Source organism: Bufo bufo, chromosome 10, assembly GCF_905171765.1.
Source record: "Bufo bufo chromosome 10, aBufBuf1.1, whole genome shotgun sequence".
Lineage (NCBI taxonomy): Eukaryota > Metazoa > Chordata > Amphibia > Anura > Bufonidae > Bufo > Bufo bufo.
The window spans coordinates 89,700,619-89,720,834 of record NC_053398.1 but is presented as its reverse complement, the minus strand read 5'-3'; the positions used below and the strand labels follow the sequence as shown (position 1 = coordinate 89,720,834).

At 44.4% G+C, this 20,216-nt stretch overlaps 1 protein-coding gene across 3 annotated transcripts in view; it reads left to right on the top strand.

The window, feature by feature from the left end:
• Nucleotides 1-19,584, top strand: part of LOC120980499 (protein cornichon homolog 2) — a 155,894-nt gene extending 136,310 nt beyond the window's left edge. For 2 of the 3 annotated variants that reach the window (XM_040409636.1, XM_040409634.1), the window contains 3 exons: nt 2,818-2,930; nt 15,563-15,706; nt 19,023-19,074. In XM_040409636.1, the coding sequence (XP_040265570.1) occupies nt 2,818-2,930; nt 15,563-15,706; nt 19,023-19,056 (291 nt within the window). In that variant the 3' untranslated portion in view covers nt 19,057-19,074. Of the gene's footprint in view, nt 1-2,817; nt 2,931-15,562; nt 15,707-19,022; nt 19,075-19,556 lie in introns of those variants that run through there. The other variant, XM_040409635.1, reaches the window with a different exon arrangement.
• The last annotated feature ends 632 nt before the right edge of the window (nt 19,585-20,216 follow it).

The following is a 20,216-nucleotide window of genomic DNA, read 5'->3' as shown; positions in this document are numbered from 1 at the left end:
TCAAGAAAGCGATTCACACCAGACATCCCAAGAATATTGCTGAACTGAAACAGTTCTGTAAAGAGGAATGGTCAAGAAATACTCCTGACCGTTGTGCACGTCTGATCTGCAACTACAGGAAACGTTTGGTTGAAGTTATTGCTGCCAAAGGAGGTTCAACCAGTTATTAAATCCAAGGGTTCACATACTTTTTCCACCTGCACTGTGAATGTTTACATGGTGTGTTCAATAAAAACATGGTAACATTTAATTCTTTGTGTGTTATTACTTTAAGCAGACTGTGATTGTCTATTGTTGTGACTTAGATGAAGATCAGATCACATTTTATGACCAATTTGTGCAGAAATCCATATCCTTCCAAAGGGTTCACATACTTTTTCTTGCAACTGTATATATATATATATATGCAAGACCACCCTGTTTGCCACAATTTTAAAACTACGCCAAAAAGGCATTATGACTGCAATGTGTGAATATGGACTAAATAGTTATAAGAATAGGTGCACTACTGTGGTGGATGCAAACAGTAACATCTGACTAAACCCTCACACTGATGTTAAAAATAAGACTTTAGGCAGTATATCCTTATATTAAGGACATACCTGAGCCCGTGCACCACGCCAAGGTTTCTCAAGTGGCACGGGACCTAACGCTAAACCTACCTTTACCGTATGGGTAGTACCAGGAGCCAGTGGGCAAATTACAACAGCGTAAGGTCCGGCTCACAGCAAACAGCTCCCAGTTCCCCCCAGTGTGACTAACCACACATACAATGGGAGGAGGGAGGAGGCTTAGAGTCCCACCCATGGCTGGCTGATATGTTGCAGGTGCACCTAAATGCTGCCTATGAATGGTAATCAAGGCGCATTTAGATTGGAGTTTATATACCTCCGCATATAAATATATGATTTACGTGTTCTCAAAAGGCAGGAAATGCTCAATCCCAAATGCAGTTGTGCATTTATTCTCGGGGGAGCAGATACTGCGCTTGTGGTTTGCTGCTAAGGGCGATCCCCAGCAAAAAGTGCATACAGTGGAGGATGCCCGCAGCAGACCACAAGTGCCACAGAGACACCAGCCATGAGTGGGACTCTAAGCCTCCTCCCTCCTACCATTGTATGTGTGGTTAGTCACACTGGGGGGAACTGGGAGCTGTTTACTGTGAGTCGGACCTTACGCTGCTGTAATTTGCCCACTGGCTCCATACGGTACAGGTAGGTTTAGCGTTAGGTCCCGTGCCACTTGAGAAACCTTGGCGTGGTGCGCGGGCTCAGGTATGTTCTTAATATAAGGATATACTGGCTAAAGTCTAATTTTCAACATCAGTATGAGGGTTTAGTCAGATGTTACTGTTTGCATCCACCACAGTGTAGTCTTGTAACTATTTATTATATATCATCCCACATCCACACATTTTACCATCTGGTGTAGAATGTCTCTGTGGCACTTGTGGTCTGCTGCGGGCATCCTCCACTGTATGCATTTTTTTCTGGGGATCACCCTTAGCAACAGACCACAAGCACAGTATCTGCCCCCCCCCCCCCGAGCATAAATGCACCACTGAATTTGAAATTGAGCCTCTCCTGCCTTTTGAGACCACGTATTTTTGTCATTTAAAATGTGTGAATATGCCCTGAGGCCTCAGTCATGCAGCAGCATTCAGATCTGTGAGATTGTCATCCACTTCGCTGCTACTGTAAATGCTGCAGATTTTCTTTACACTACATGTGACTCACAGATGTGTGCTGTCCATGTTCTGTCAGTGATTTTCACTGACAATTGGTAGAAGATGCTCTGGAAATCCCTTTGGAGAGCAGATGACACAAGGAGGACAAAAACAGACACAGACCAAAAAAAGACATTTTCAACACTGACCGTTTTTTACGTGCGTCATTGCGGACATGTGAGTAATGGTCCTTTAAATGAACCAACAATCTGGCCAATTATCCAGGATGAGTGTATGTAGAAATGCTTGTTCCTGGTAATAGGACTGAGAAAAAGGCAAACTCTCATTGAGTGATCGTGTCTTTCAGCCGGCACCTAAATTCTTTGTTTCTGTGCAGCAGATTGGCCTGTGTAAACTATATGGGGATGAGTGACTGTTGTAGCGATTGCCGGTCCCCATACAGAGGAGATGATTACTGCATCTCTCATCTGCCTGACGATTAAGCAATTATTAGAAACATTTACTTGTTCCTGAAAATTGTCTGTTAAATCATTCCGTGAAAAGGACCTTTAGACAGAGCTTTCTTCCTACAGCACTGCCCGAGAACACCTAGGGGGTCATTTATTAAGACTGGTGTTTTAGACAACGGTCTTAATATCCCTTTAGCTGCCGGCGGATGTGCCAGCCTCTGTATAACTTCTTAGTATCCACCAGCCGTCTAAATCTATGCCAACTTCCTTGCTGGCGTAGATTTAGAGCATTTTCTAAACCTAAAACAGGCATAGAAAATGATAAATGAGAAGGCCCCTTCTCCGCCCAAGGCACTTCCACAATATTTAGACCTGGCGTGAGGGGGGAAAAGTCGCAGATTGCAACACAAATAACCTTCACACTGCAATGTGCAACAGATATACGCCAAAAAGTGGGGTTTATTTGTTAGTAAATGTCCCCCTTAGTTCTTGCTTGTCTGTTTAATTGCACCTTCTTGTTCACTTCTGGTAGGGCATTTGAAAGATGTCCTCATGCTGAAATGTAAGGTTAATTTATGCAATAGCAATGTAAAAACACTATGTCATCTTCTATTTTGCCCTTGCATGTCTTTCACTGACCGTTATGTCATATTTCTCACACTGCTTTTATCTCTCTACCAGCTCGTAGTACCAGAATATTGCATTCATGGCCTCTTCTGTCTCATGTTTATGTGTGCTGCTGAATGGGTTACTTTGGGCCTTAACATACCACTGCTATTTTACCACCTGTGGAGGTAAGTAGTTATGATTTCTATACAATAATATATACAAGAAAAAATGAGAAAATAAACATTTTCTACTTCTTAAACTGTCCCTGGTAGTTTAATGAAGTAGATGGGTCAATGTCAATAACTTTAAAACTCTAGGGTAGAAGGGGTTAATAGTTTACAGTCAGCTCCTATTAATCCTAGGGTGTCATCTTTTGACCATTGAAACAAACAGCAATGGCGCATGTGGTCACATGAAAGGAGGTACAATGTAATATGCAATACGGTACCCAGTCCTTTTCTTCTGCAGTTCTGACTCCTCCCACTGGTGATATCATCGGAGGTCTTAGCTTTCATGTATTTCCTTGCTTCCTTCTGGGTTTCTCTTGATCATTTATGCAATGTTTCTACACCTTGACTGGGGCCCAGTCGTAGTAAATTCAGTTGATTGGACATGATTTGGAAAGGCACACCTATTCTCAAAGCTGACAATTCATATCAGAACAAAAACCAAGCCATGAGGAGGAAAGAACTGCCTGTAGACATCATAGTTAGGATTGTGTGGAGGTACAGATCTGGAGAAGAGTACAAACATTTTTGCTTCACTGAAATTTCCCAAGAGCACATTGGCTTTCATAATTCTTAAATGAAAGACATTTAGAACAAAGAGGATTCTTCCTAAAGCTGGTTGCCCAACTAAACTAAGTAATCGAGGGTGAAGGGCCTTGGAAATAGAGAACACAAGAACCCAATAGTTAGGCTACTTTCACACTTGCGTTCGGGGTTCCGCTTGTGAGTTCCGTTTGAAGGCTCTCACAAGCGGCCCCGAACGGATCCGTACAGCCCCAATGCATTCTAAGTGGATGCGGATCCGCTCAGAATGCATCAGTTTGGCACCGTTTGGCCTCCGTTCCGCTCAGCAGGCGGACACCCGAACGCAGCTTGCAGCGGTTTGGTGTCCGCCTGGCCGTGCTGAGCCAAACAGATCGGTCCAGACTTACAGTGCAAGTCAATGGGGACGGATCCGTTTGACGTTGAGACAATATGGTGAAATTGCAAACGGATCCGTCCCCCATTGACTTTCTATGTAAAGTCAGGAGTCCCTATTAATATACCATCAGATCAGAGTTTTCTCCAATCCGATGGTATATTTTAACTTGAAGCGTCCCCATCACCATGGGACCGCCTCTATGTTAGAATATACCATCGGATTTGAGTTAGATTGTGAAACTCAGATCCGACAGTATATTCTAACATAGAGGCGTTCCCATGGTGATGGGGACGCTTCAAGTTAGAATATACTAAAAGAACTGTGTACATGACTGCCCCCTGCTGCCTGGCAGGTGCTGCCAGGCAGCAGGGGGCAGACCCCCCCCTCCCATGTATTTAACTCATTGGTGGCCACGAAGTGAAAAATCAGATCTGAAAAAACAGTTATGCAGACGGATCCGTTCTGAATGGATGCAAGCGTTTGCATTATAGGAGCGGATCCGTCTGTACAGACACCAGGCGGATCCGCTCCGAACGCAAGTGTGAAAGTAGCCTTACTCTGACTGAGCTCCTGTGTGCAGATTGGAAAAAACGTCGAGAAGGTGAACCATCACTACAACACTCAACCAATGTGGGCTTTATTTTAGAATGGCCAGAAAGGAGCCTCTCCTCAGTAAAAGATGCATGAAAGCCCACCTGGAGTTTGCAAAAAGCACCTAAAGGACTCTGAAACTGTGAGAAACAAGATTCTCAGGTCTGATGAAACCAAGATTGAACTTTTTGTGGCCTTAGTTTGAAGCATTATGTCTGGAGTAAACCAGGCACTGCTCATCAATTGCCCATGTAGTGCGGATGTTTTTCAGTGGCTGGGACAGGGAGACTGGTCAGGTTTGAAGTAAAGCTTCTATGTTTATTTGTATTTATTTTTAAAAGGTCCCTGTACGTTAACAGGTACACATTAGCTTACCATGTCTTTTCTGACTCTCCATTAAATCGGCTACACAGGCTAGTGGATAGAAGGTCTAATTAACGTTCACATTTAACTGGTAAAAAACAGCTGCCTATACACTCACCTAAAGAATTATTAGGAACACCTGTTCTAATTCTCATTAATGCAATTATCTAGTCAACCATTTACATGGCAGTTGCTTCAATGCATTTAGGGGGGTTGGTCCTTGTCAAGACAATCTCCTGAACTCCAAACTGAATGTCAGAATGGGAAAGAAAGGTGATTTAAGCTATTTTGAGCATGGCATGGTTGTTGGTGCCAGACGGGCCGGTCTGAGTATTTCACAATCTGCTCAGTTACTGGGATTTTCACGCACAACCATTTCTAGGGTTTACAAAGAATGGTGTGAAAAGGGAAAAACATCCAGTATGCGGCAGTCCTGTGGCAAAAATGCCTTGTGGATGCTAGAGGTCAGAGGAGAATGGGCCGACTGATTCAAGCTGATAGAAGAGCAACGTTGACTGAAATAACCACTCGTTACAACCGAGGTATGCAGCAAAGCATTTGTGAAGCCACAACACGCACAACCTTGAGGCGGATGGGCTACAACAGCAGAAGACCCCACCGGGTACCACTCATCTCCACTACAAATAGGAAAAAGAGGCTACAATTTGCACGAGCTCACCAAAATTGGACTGTTGAAGACTGGAAAAATGTTGCCTGGTCTGATGAGTCTTGATTTCTGTTGAGACATTCAAATGGTAGAGTCCGAATTTGGCGTAAACAGAATGAGAACATGTATCCATCCTCTGATGGCTACTTCCAGCAGGATAATGCACCATGTCACAAAGCTCGAATCATTTCAAATTGGTTTCTTGAACATGATAATGAGTTCACTGCACTAAAATGGCCCCCACAGTCACCAGATCTCAACCCAATAGAGCATCTTTGGGATGTGGTGGAACGGGAGCTTCGTGCCCTGGATGTGCATCACTCAAATCTCCATCAACTGCAAGATGCTATCCTATCAATATTGGCCAACATTTCTAAAGAATGCTATCAGCACCTTGTTGAATCAATGCCACGTAGAATTAAGGCAGTTCTGAAGGCAAAAGGGGGTCCAACACCGTATTAGTATGGTGTTCCTAATAATTCTTTAGGTGAGTGTATATTGCAGTGTATACTATTATTAGAGAATAATATGTGCCGTATGTATACCTCTTTTAGATGATATACCATCTTGGCTCCTTCTTCCCTTCCGGGGTGGTTCCCTTAATGCAGTCTCATGTGCAGCCCCGCATTCTACATTTCCCAATATGCCTCTTTCTGACCAAGGGGTATTCTTAATGTGTAGACGAAATGACATCAACCCAGAAAAGGGCTTTTCACACAGTAGTCACACTACGGATTGCCCAACACCAAGAGGTTTTAAGGGCAGATACAATCACATCATTTATCTCATAACTTATAGAAATATTTTCCCAATGAGACAACTTTAACTACAGATAGTAAGGAGTGGGTGGTGGGGGGGGGGGGGGGGGGGGGGGTCATTTTGCCATTACCACCAGCTGGATAAAACAGCCAAGTATAAAAAGCATTATTTACCAGTGCAGTCGGCTGCAGATGTGGATATACTTATACAGTAATGGACAAGAAGTGTCATAGAAAACACAAGGAGACACCTTGTAGTATTATGGGCTCATTTTAGGTCAAGGGAAAAGTATGTATAGATGCATTTATAATGTTTCCGTTGGATGAAGTGTAAACTGAAGTTCTCCAGTGATTAAACTATAGTATATAAAATACAACGAACACCAACAAACTATAATGTGAACAGAGAATATGAGAAAATTGACATTTTGTGTCATTACATGCCAGGCGTTTGCTCTTGGCCTATATATTATTGTATAAAGGAGTATATCTGCTGTTCTCTTTATCTGTAGAAGTCAAGCAGAGACAATATGATTGATTTAGTAGCTTTGCAATCAAAAAATTCCTCTCAAAGTATATTGTAGTTATAACTCTCACCTAACAGCTGGCACTAAGGTCTTCTCTCGTAATGACACCATACTGTGTGTCCAGTATTTTACTCATTGGTTCAAAGTAATGATGTCTCTACATTACAGAGGCAGCTTGTCTCATTTACAGACAAAAAAAATTCAATTACATTTACATCTATACACACATGCACCTACCTGTCTTTGTAGGGCCCACTCCTGGTTTTCACTTAAACGCCAATGCAGAATTCAGAGTAAATACTGGTATACTGCCCTGTAACATTGTTGCAAGGTTCATAAAAGACATTTGTCCATCCAGTTCGGCCTGTAATCCTGCAAAGTTCATCCAAAGGAAGGCAAAAACCCCAGTGAGGTAGAAGCCAATTTTCCCCACTTTAGGGGGAAAAAAATTCCTTCCTGACTGGAATTAGGCAATCAGAATAACTCCCCGAATCAACGACCCCTCTCTAGTAGCTATAGCCTGTAATATTATTACGCTCCAGAAATACATCCAGGCCCCTCTTGAATTCCTTTATTGTACTCACCATCACCACCTCCTCAGGCAGAGAGTTCCATAGTCTCACTGCTCTTACCGTAAAGAATCCTCTTCTATGTTTGTGTAGAAACCTCCTTTCCTCCAGACCCGGTCTAAAACCTTCCCGGACATCTGATGTACCTGTGTGTCAATTGTTGTGATTGTAAATGCAATGGTGCGGATTCCTTTAGCGGACATACACACATACACTCAGCTTTATAGTATATTAGATTGATCTACTTTGGATCAAGATTTTAAATAATTATTGTGATAGATCCTGCAATCAATAGATGAACACAAAATCCACTTATATGGATACACCTTAATAAAATGGGAATGGTTGGTGATATTAACTTCATGTTTGTGGCACATTAGTATATGTGAGGGGGGAAACTTTTCAAGATGGGTGGTGACCATGGCGGCCATTTTGAATCCAACTTTTGTTTTTTCAATAGGAAGAGGGTCATGTGACACATCAAACTTATTGGGAATTTCACAAGAAAAACAATGGTGTGCTTGGTTTTAACGTAACTTTATTCTTTCATGAGTTATTTACAAGTTTCTGACCACTTATAAAATGTGTTCAATGTGCTGCCCATTGTGTTGGATTGTCAATGCAACCCTCTTCTCCCACTCTTCACACACTGATAGCAACACCACAGGAGAAATGCTACAGTAGGTGAACCCGATTTTGTGTCAATCTCGCCGTATTTCTCGGCGAGATTGAGCACATACGAGCCCCATCGCGGGAGCCAGCGCCGAGCTGGCTTGCCGCGATGGAGAGCAAGCGCGTCATAGAAGAGGCGGGAGATCCGACTTGGATTCCCGCCAATTCTACACGTGTGCGGCGTTTGTTATGAATCCTGAGGGGGAAGTCCCCGCCGGATTTTAAATAAAAATCCGGCCTGGGTCCCGCCCTCAGGAGCATACCGGGCCCTTAGGTCTGTTATGGGTTGTAAGGAGAGCCCCCCCTACGCCGAAAAAAACGGCGTAGGGGGTCCCCCTACAATCCATACCAGACCCGTATCCAAAGCACGCTACCCGGCCAGCCAGGAAGGGAGTGGGGACGAGCGAGCGAGCGCCCCCCCCCCCCTCCTGAGCCGTACCAGGCTGCATGCCCTCAACATGGGGGGTTGGGTGCTCTGGGGCAGGGGGCGCACTGCGGCCCCCCCACCTCAGAGCACCCTGTCCCCATGTTGATGAGGACAGGGCCCCTTCCCGACAACCCTGGCCGTTGGTTGTCGGGGTATGCGGGCGGGAGGCTTAACGGAATCTGGGAGCCCCCTTTAATAAGGGGGGCCCCCAGATACCGGCCCCCCACCCTAAGTGAATGAGTATGGGGTACATCGTACCCCTACCCATTCACCTGCAAGAAAAGTGGTAAAAACACAAATAAACCACACAGTGTATTAAAATATTTTATTTTTCTGCTCCGGAGGCCGCCCCCTGTCTTCTTTATTAGCTCTTTTACCAGGGGGGGCTCTTCTTCTTCCGATATCCCGACGGGTCTTCTCCGCTATCCGGGGGGGTCTTCTCAACTCTCCTTCTGTTCTCCTTCTGTCTTCTCCTTCTGTCTTGTTGTCTCCTTCTGTCTTCTGTCTCCGGGGGGGGCTCTTCTTCTTCCGATATCCCGACGGGTCTTCTCCGCTATCCGGGGGGGTCTTCTCAACTCTTCGGGGTTCTCCTTCTGTCTTCTCCTTCTGTTCTTCTTCTGTCTTCTCCTTCCTTCTTGTTGTCTCGGCGCACCCCGGTTCTTCGTCTCGCGAGACTCGGCGCACCCCGATTCTTCTCTCTGTTGTTGACTCGGCGCACCCCGGTTCTTCGTCTCGCGAGACTCGGCGCACCCCGATTCTTCTCTTCTCGCGAGATGAAGAACCGGGGTGCGCCGAGTCAACAACAGAGAGAAGAATCGGGGTGCGCCGAGACAACAAGAAGGAAGGAGAAGACAGAAGAAGAACAGAAGGAGAAGACAGAAGGAGAACCCCGAAGAGTTGAGAAGACCCCCCCGGATAGCGGAGAAGACCCGTCGGGATATCGGAAGAAGAAGAGCCCCCCCCGGAGACAGAAGACAGAAGGAGACAACAAGACAGAAGGAGAAGACAGAAGGAGAACAGAAGGAGAGTTGAGAAGACCCCCCCGGATAGCGGAGAAGACCCGTCGGGATATCGGAAGAAGAAGAGCCCCCCCTGGTAAAAGAGCTAATAAAGAAGACAGGGGGCGGCCTCCGGAGCAGAAAAATAAAATATTTTAATACACTGTGTGGTTTATTTGTGTTTTTACCACTTTTCTTGCAGGTGAATGGGTAGGGGTACGATGTACCCCATACTCATTCACTTAGGGTGGGGGGCCGGTATCTGGGGGCCCCCCTTATTAAAGGGGGCTCCCAGATTCCGTTAAGCCTCCCGCCCGCATACCCCGACAACCAACGGCCAGGGTTGTCGGGAAGGGGCCCTGTCCTCATCAACATGGGGACAGGGTGCTCTGAGGTGGGGGGGCCGCAGTGCGCCCCCTGCCCCAGAGCACCCAACCCCCCATGTTGAGGGCATGCAGCCTGGTACGGCTCAGGGGGGGGGGGGGGGGCGCTCGCTCGCTCGTCCCCACTCCCTTCCTGGCTGGCCGGGTAGCGTGCTTTGGATACGGGTCTGGTATGGATTGTAGGGGGACCCCCTACGCCGTTTTTTTCGGCGTAGGGGGGGCTCTCCTTACAACCCATAACAGACCTAAGGGCCCGGTATGCTCCTGAGGGCGGGACCCAGGCCGGATTTTTATTTAAAATCCGGCGGGGACTTCCCCCTCAGGATTCATAACAAACGCCGCACACGTGTAGAATTGGCGGGAATCCAAGTCGGATCTCCCGCCTCTTCTATGACGCGCTTGCTGGGATGTGCTGTCGCTATCCCAGTAAGTGCGAGATCTCGGCACCACGTCGCCGAGTATCAGCGCGACGCTGTCGTGCTGAAAGCACAATCTCACAAACACCTACTGTAGCACAGGCTTCCAGTATCCGTAGTTTCAGGTGCTGCACATCTCGTATCTTCACAGCATAGACAATTTCCTTCAGATGACCCCAAAGATAAAAGTCTAAGGGGGTCACTGGATATGCGAAATTGCTACATGATGATGTGTTTCCCTCTTTATGCACTGAAGCTGGCACGTTCCCTGAGTTTTTCCAGCAAGATGGTGCACCCACCACCACATTATGGGTGTCAGGTCCGAGCATTCCTAGATGAACAGTTTCCTGGAAAGTGGATTGGTCGTCGTGGGCCAGTTGAATGACCCCCAAGGTCTCCCGATCTGACCCCCTTAGACTTTTATCTTTGGGGTCATCTGAATGCAATTGTCTATGCTGTGAAGATACGAGATGTGCAGCACCTGAAACTACAGATACTGGAAGCCTGTGCTAGCATTTCTCCTGCGGTGTTGCTATCAGTGTGTGAAGAGTGGGAGAAGAGGGTTGCATTGACAATCCAACACAATGGGCAGCACATTGAACACATTTTATAAGTGGTCAGAAACTTGTAAATAACTCATGAAAGAATAAAGTTACGTTAAAACCAAGCACACCATTGTTTTTCTTGTAAAATTCCCAATAAGTTTGATGTGTCACATGACCCTCTTCCTATTGAAAAAACTAAAGTTGGATTCAAAATGGCCAACTTCAAAATGGCCACCTGTCACGGCTGAGGATGGGGGAAATCCTCAGCCGTGTAATGCCAGGTCATGTTATGGCCTACTCGGCCAGGAGAACAGGATAGGGAGCAGGTCACCTCCTAACAGCGTCCCTACCCTGACCCTAACTCCTAACAGCATGGGCCGACCTTAAAGGTAGGAGGACCCATGCGCAGGAACCTCGGATCCCTAACTCACCCTCCGTCCGGTCCCTGCGCTAGGAGTCAGAGTAAGACGCCCCACTCCTCCTAGGCACGGAGGAGCAGGAGTCTCAATGGCCAAGCTGTTGGGAAACACAAACAGTACTATGGATATGGCAGGTAATGTGAACTAGCTCCACTTACCTGCCACAGCCTTGCTGACTGGATCCCTGTGCAGGCAAGCTGAAGTCCAGACAAGATTCAATGAACCCAGCAAACACACAACCACACACAGGAACCCAGATCCATAGCTGCACAAATATACACAGGAACAAACCAACTGATCATAACATAACATAACATAATGTATGACAATTTATGATCACAAGGGTGGCCCACACTGGCAGATGGAAAAGACCAGGAGAGTTCCTCCAGCTTACAAGGCTGGAGTACCCCTCAGAAGTCTGTCTAAACTGAGGCTTTATAGCCCAGGCAGCCACACCCACAAACGGACACACCCAGTGCACACTCACCAGGAAGGAGATTAACCCTTCCAACACCAGGGAAGGGAAAACACCACTTAAAGGGGAAAGTGCACACTCACTAACATAAAACACGGTGCACACAACACACACACCTAACAGAAGGTTGCTAGGTGTGACCGCATGCCAGGGCAGCAAGCTACCTAGCGACGCTCAGGCTGCTCTGCTGCTAAAAACACTGGTTGCCCGCGGCAACCACAAGTGAGGCCACAGACAAGCGGCCCTCACCCGTGGTTGAACGCCCATACAAAACCGCAGGCAACCGCATGCGGTAAAGGAGTCACGGTCATGGGCATGGCCGTGACACCACCATGGTCACCACCCATCTTGAAAAGTTTCCCCCCTCACATATACTAATGTGCCACAAACAGGAAGTTAATATCACCAACCATTCCCATTTTATTAAGGTGTATCCATATAAATGGCCCACCCTGTATAGACCGCAAATGCAGGCCAAGTTTGCTAATAACAGAGGTCGTGAATTTTTTTGGCAAAAGTGCCGTAGTCCCAAAGCTGGATATATCCATCTTTTATGGAAATAAAGCGGTTTTGAGAGCAGGTATCGCAGCACTTCAGGGGGATTACCCCCAATCTTGTATACCGGATATGATCTCCGTGATTTTGGGTTCCTATATAGCAAAAAACCCTAACCCTCCCGTACATCAAGTAAGCTGGTTGAAGGGCTGCCTGATTGCAAAGGCTCTGATAGTGAAGAGATGGGGCTCCCCCATGTCTCCCGTATTTGAGGAATGGAAACGGATTATGAGCATGTTGAGAGGCGGAGAAGACAGGGTTCTCGATATTCCTCTGTTTTGCAGTAGTGACTATCTCGGTTTGTTGGGTGGAGTATGTGGACTGGTATGGGGGGGAGTATGGGGTTCGGGCCATCAGCAACAGCAGCTAAGGGCAGGAGGGGGGAAATTTGGGATTAACGCTAGTAGGTTTGAGTTTATAGAGCTGGGCTTATTGTTGCTGTTTGTGAAGATGTTAAAAAACGATAGTAACATCCTTTGTATATGTGTATAGGCTCTACTTTGCTTGTTCTTTTTTTTTTCTTTTTCTTTTTTGTCTGCTCTGTTTTAAATGTTTTGTAACTACTACTGTAGAAAATAAAAAATTCTTATTATAAAAAAAAAAGATGAACACAAATGTCAATTCCATAGAAAAAGCAAAACCCTGACAACTTTTGTATCTGAAGTTTAGAACTGATGTCGGACTCCAAAGAGGGGAGATGCAGACCAGTTGTACTACAAAATCCATTGGACACCATAGTTTCACTTTTACAACTTTTTTTTGTCGAAAACCACAAGTGTGCAGCCTAAAAGTTATAATAATATATGAACTATCGTCTTCAAACCATTTTTCATTAGAACATGTGAACAGTATAATAAGAGGTTCCCAGCTTTGCCCACCATTTTCACAGCCCAAGAGCCATGTTTAGAGCTGACTGAAGCACCACACGTCTGACAGCAACCCTATTTGTGGGACCTCATTGGCATGTTTCAGGGGACACGCACTGAGTAGGCAACCCTTTTTCCTGGTTGTTTAATGTCCACGTACACGTGTCTCATTCCACCACAGTACAAATACTATAGAGATCACAAAAACAATTTGGTATAAAAGTATAAATTCTTTCTCCTAAAGTACACATTGCCACGGGTCCATACTTGTGGCAGGATTGGCAATGACACGTCACAAGCTTCAGCAGTTAAAAGTCCAAATGATATTTATTTTCTCCAAAATAAAGAAAAATAATGCCATCCACGTTGTACATTCAGTGGCATAAATTCCACGACAAAAAGACTCATGAACATAAAGAAAATACCTTGCCTGTTTGGGCTGTAACTAAACATAGGTTTCCTCACCTAAAACACTTAGCAACACATGGAAGATCAGGCTTTACATAGCCAACAGATCATGCAGCTTCCAGGATTCTGACACAAAGGCTACGGCTACACAGCAACACTGGTCGTGCAACACTTGTCGCGGCCAAGATCGCTGAGTAGCGGTGATCCCATAGAAAAGCATGGGATCGCAGCAGCAGTTGCAAGAAATCCAATAGGGCCATTACTGTAGCCTACATGAGCATATCAGCCACAGTAATGAGCCCAGCACCTGGATCTGTGTTTGCCTCAGGCTAGGGGAAAGTAGTGGACTGGAATGTGGAGGGAATGGCACATCCCACAACCTGCATGCCATTCCATAAAAATCCAGGCCCATAAAACACTTTAAAGAAAAATGCCTCATCCAACTACTTTGCCTCACCCATCTGAGCATTCTGGGTTAGATTTACACCCCCTCCATTATGATACCATCCACTACGTTACACCATTTAACAAAAATGCCCTTTGAATGGTGATCTCTTTTTTAGAAGGAAGTGATTGTCCTTGCATGTTCTTAGTAGGGTATCCTTCTTCTATAACAGGGGTCAGCAACCTCCAGCTGTTGTGAAAATACAACTCCCAGCATGCTCCATTCACTTCTGTGGGAGTTCTGAGAACAGCCAAGCAAGTGTGCATGCTGGGAGTCATAGTTTCAACACATCTGGAGTGCCGAAGGTTGCTGATCCCTGTTCCATAACCAAAAGTTCATGCCCTAATAATGCAAAAAGAACATGTCACTATAAAAATGCTTCCGTTACAATAATACAACCGCATGCATCAGCCATTAACGGATCCGGTTGTATTATGTCTTCTATAGCCATGACGGGGGACGGATCCGTTTTCTATTGTGCCAGATTGTGTCCGAGAAAACTGATCTGTCCCCTTTGACTTACATTGTGTGCCAGGACGGATCCATTTGGCTCCTCTTCTTCAGGCGGACAGCAAAGCACTGCAAGCAGCATTCTGGTGTCCGCCTCCAGAGCGGAATGGAGACTGAACGGAGGCGAACTGATGTATTCTGAGCGGATCCTTATCCATTCAGAATGCATTGGGGCTGAACTGATCCGTTTTGGACCGCTTGTGAGAGCCCTGAACGGATTAAGAAACGGAAAGCCAAAATGCTAGTGTGAAAGTAGCCTAAGATAGGTCACCATCAATGGCCATGTGTTGAAGAAAGCTGAACCCTAGTACCAGGCACAGCCACACATAATGACATACTGCTGTACTTGGACAAGCACAGTCAATTAATTCTGGCATCTTAATTAACATCAATGAGTTGGTACTGTAGGGCCCTCTGGATGGCTATGGGTGCCTTATTACAGCTACATAAAATTCATAGGTTGTACAGAGCAGTAATATGGCCGTGTTCATGAGATATCCATTTAATGTATATCTAGAACAAACATTTTATGTATTTATAAAATCTGTACATACAGGTGAAACTCGAAAAATTTGAACATCGTGCAAAGTTCATTTATTTCAGTAATGCAACTTAAAAGGTGAAACTAACATATGAGATAGACTCATTACATGCAAAGCGAGATATTTCAAGCCTTTATTTGTTATAATTTGGATGATTATGGCTTACAGTTTATGAAAACCCCAAAGTCACAATCTCAGGTACCCTTTGCTCAGGGGGTATGGATTAATTACCTGACTAGAGTGTGACACTTTGAGCCTAGAATATTGAACCTTTTCGCAAAATTCTAATTTCAAGCTGCATTAATGCAATTCCTTTTAATTTGCATTACTGAAATAAATGGACTTTTGCTCGATATTTTAATTTTTCGAGTTTCACCTGTAGATGAATGCAGCCTTTATACAATGTGAATTCAGACATCATTGATACCAGTTTCTGCTTTTTCCTTTGTATGTTTTTAAAGGAGATTGTTACACAATAATTTCTACTACTATAATAAATCAACTAATACGTACATTTGGCGGCTTGTCATAGGTATTTCCACCGACCTGCTGATGGTTCAGAAGCTATGTTTGACCCAGTGTCCATAATGAACGTGGACATTCTGAATTATTGCCAGAAGGAGGCTTGGTGTAAACTGGCATTTTACTTGCTGTCCTTCTTTTATTACCTGTACAGGTAAGTGTACGTAAAAAACAATAGCATATGATGAGGTACACTCAAGGAAGCTAGCTCCACAATCTGTGCATAGAAGGCAGAGGATGTGGGTACTCAGTACGGGTTTTGCGGACAAGGACAGGCATTGTTACTATGGATCCGCAAAAAAACGGATGCAACACGATGTCATACGGATGTCATCCATTTTTTTTGCGGATCCGTGTTTAGTTAACTGCAAATTATATACGTTCGTGGTCGTATGCATGAGCCTTAGAGACCCAGCAGCCTCCTTTTTATACTACTTGTTCTACTGGGCATACGAGGCATTGTGCGTATGTTTCCATCTACCCCACAGACAGTAAATGATGCAGTAGGGCACATGACAATCTCTGTAATCGCCTTACTGCGGGACTGTCCTAGTGATTGGTGAGGGTCCCAGCGATCAGACATTTATCACCTATCCAGTGGTGATAAAGTCCTTTGTGGGACAACTTCTTTAAGAGACCATTGCTTAATGGGTACACACCTTTTAGGATGATGCTCTGGACAGTTCTTCTATATTTTCGTTGGGTAACAGGGCATGCTTTGCTTAGGTTATCTTCACTTTTTGGTAGCCACAAAAAGTGCTTGTTTTTCTGTAACATAAGACATTTGTACCATACACTGAATTCCATAGCCAGAGTAAAGTAGAAGAATAAAAACCGCTATACGGGCAGTTCCCCATGAATGGGATCATCTGCAAAGTTTGGTTTCTTATGTAATGTTTGTAATGTCATGTCATGTTTGCACTGTACGCCAGCAGGTGAGGTATGGTTGGCATAGGGATGGGGCTAACTACCTAATTCTGGTCCTGCTTCTAGTCAAGAGGGGGAGTGTTAGTTAGGACAGTTAGGCCTCTTTCACACGACCGTATGGCTTTTTCAGTGTTTTGCGGTCCGTTTTTCACAGATCTGTTGTTCTGCTTTTTTTGTTTTCGTTGTGTTTCTGTTCCGTTTTTCCGTATGGCATATACAGTATACAGTAATTACATAGAAAAAATTGGGCTGGACATAACATTTTCAATAGATGGTTCCGCAAAAATGGAACGGATACAGAAGACATACGGATGCATTTCCATATGCGTTCAGTTTTTTTTTCGGACCTATTGACTTGAATGGAGCCACGGAACGTGATTTGCGGGCAATTATAACACATGTTCTATCTTTCAGCGGAACGGAAATACGGAAACGGAATGCATACGGAGTACATTCAGTTTTTTTTTTGCGGAACCATTGAAATGAATGATTCCGTATATGGACCGTATATGGACCGCAAAAAACGGCCCGTAAACGAAAAAAACAAAAACGGTTGTGTGAAAGAGGCCTAAGGAACGAGGAAGCATGTCCTATTGCTCCTGCTCCAGAGGCCTTGGGGACCAGAGAACTAGCTCATCTGTGAGAACATTACTCCAGAGAGACTGCAAGAATGCAGAAGTACAGATATCTTCAAAGCTACAGTGTCTACAGTCAGCAGAGTGACCAGCTACCATAGCTATACAGACCCTGCTGCAGGTGAGGGACTAGGGCTCAGGCACCTATCATCTAGATCACATCCAGGACAACTCACAAAAACCTGTATTTTTACTCAGTGGACTCCTATAGCCACAAATACCAGCTTACAGCTGTTAGCCAGAAGTTCAGGAAAGAGATATAGGCAAGATAGCATAGCAGAGGTGCCATTATCTGCTACTTTGCCAGCCAAACCTCATCATCTGGGGAGAGAAATTACACTGTATACAACTACTGCTGGATGTACTACAACTCCTATTTTGCACTCAGTAAAGAGGGACTTTTATTGTTTTACTTCTGGCCTGATTCCTGCACTGATCTCCAGGGAACAATGGCCTGAGGGATTACATTGTGACATTTCATCTCATCAGGGCCACTACTACTCCCATCCTCTGCACTGGCTACTCAGGGGCTCGCTGCATAAACAGTGTTAAAACGATATAGTAGCAGTTTTACTTTGTTCACGCCAGCGCTATCAATTTCTATTGTACTGCTCTGTTATAGAAGCAGAACAATGAAAATAATGCTGGATATGGCACATAACCGAAGTGAGAGTCAACTTTTAAAATTTTTACATGCAATTCTTTTTTGTCTGCTGGCTTTGATGGAATCTGCGACAGTGGCCCCGAACGGAGCCTCTGACACAGATGTAAACTTAGCCTTACTGCCATCATATCTGAACAGTATATAATTTATATATAATACATATTATTATCATAGGGATTGTGGCAAGTTTTAAAATTATCCCCTATCATATCCACTGGATAGAAGATAACTTTAAAACTTGGCTAAAGCCCCTTAAAGGGAACCTGTCACCGGGATTTTGTGTATAGAGCTGAGAACATGGGTTGCTAGATGGCCGCTAGCACATCCGCAATACCCAGTCCCCATAGCTCTGTGTGCTTTTACTGTGTAAAAAAAAAACATTTGATACATATGCAAATTAACCTGAGAGGAGTCCTGTACGTGAGATGAGTCAGGGACAGGACTCATCTCAGGGTAATTTGCATATGTATCAAATCGGTTTTTTTACACAATAAAAGCACACAGAGCTATGGGGACTGGGTATTGTGGATGTGCTAGCGGCCATCTAGCAACCCATGTCCTCAGCTCTATACACAAAATCCAGGTGACCGGTTCCCTTTAAGTCCCTTTTTGTCCACCACAGGCTATATGGATATAAATTTTACTGCATCATGGGAAGTTGCTAGATTACTATAAATCATCTTTAAATTAGGGTCTATGTATGTGTCCTTATACGCCCTTCATACTAGTATTCATAACAGCAACTTAGTGCCAAACTGTTATATATACTGTATATAGTCTTAATTAAAGATGAGCAAATTTCATATTTTGAAATTCGTTCACGCTTCGTTTGGTGGTAAAAGGTGGTAAATTGCGTTATGGATTCCGTTACCACGGACCATAACTTAATTCTATGACGGAATGCATAGCGGAATGCCTTTAGAAGCATTCCGTTATTCATTCCGTCATAATAGAAGTCTATGGCCTGCATAACGGATCCGTCCAGTTTCCGTTATGCTGGAGTCCAAACGAAGCGCGACCGAATTTCATAACATAAAATTTGCTCATCACTAGTCATAATGTTAGAATTTGTAAGATATGTATGATGAATATATCAGTGATTAGTTTATTAGTGCGTGCATGAAATATCAAAAGCCAATACATTCATAAGGAAAGTTAATATGTTATGTTGATACACGGCAACCAGTACAGTCCCTGCATACAAACAGCATCCTGTACTAATCCCACTTCTTCCTCGCACGCAGGGTGGGGGCCACTGTACGTTATGTGAGCGCCTAGGATGCTGTGCTTCTTCTGGTGAGTGAAATGCCCCTATAAATGCCCCCACTCCTAGACTTCCTCCTTTGCACTTCCACTTTCTGCATGCTTGTATTGATATTCCATCCTATATATTGCCCCGGAGAAACACAACCCCAATAATGCACCCACTTTTCTATTCGTGAGCATATATTTTATACGCTCCTATGATTTCCCCTTCAAATGTCTTTTTTTCAGCTGCTGAATTTCTTAATTCTAACATAATGTTTATCTCTCTTTCTCACTACATCTTCTTTTTCCTTATCACTTTCTGTTACCTCCCCACTAACCGCCCATTGCCCATTCTGGCCCTTTTTTTTATTGCTCTACCTCGTTACTTTTACTTTCTTAATGCACCCCCATGGCGCATTTTCCCATCTTGTCAATCCCATTGTCTTGTCACTGCCCGTGCCTTTTCTGTTGCCTTGTCTTGCATTGCGTTTCCCTCTGGTTTCCGCCGTGTCTCTTTTTCTGCTTCTCAGTATGATATACACACTCGTCACTTTTTGAATCTTGCCAGTCTGGGTATATGAATTCGTGAGCCAGAGGATTTTGAAAAGTAAAAGAGGGCTGGATATCCTTGCTGATGAAGAAGACCCAAAGGGCACCACTCTCTGCAGTTTGCCTAACAGTAGATTATGTTCTCTTCCCCCCACCATCTCTTCCCCATCCCTCTCTCGCCATTCTTTTTTCTTATTCCCCTGACTTCCGTCATTCCCTATTTTAGACTGCTGCTGGCTTACAGCTCTTATTTGTCTGTTTGAAGTCTGTGACTTTATTTCTCTAGAAACTGTGTGACGTTTATTGTCAATAAAGGATATATCTATATATAAAATCCACACTTCTCATTTGTATATCTGACCAGAACACTGCCGTATATAATCATGGGAGCAGATAGATATTTCCTAGCGTAAAATTACTGGCCGTGTCTTGCAAATGATCGTCTCTTTGTATGTATGTATAGTATTGTATCGAGCAATGAGAAAACGACGGTATGTTTAGATGTACTGACCTTTCTAAACCCACTAAATGTCATAAAAGTTCATAAGACATCAGGTTACAATCATCAAGCCGCTAGTGGGCTCAAGCTTTAGTCTTAACTCTTTCTGGAAGTAAAATTTGAAATAACGAGCAGCAAAGGA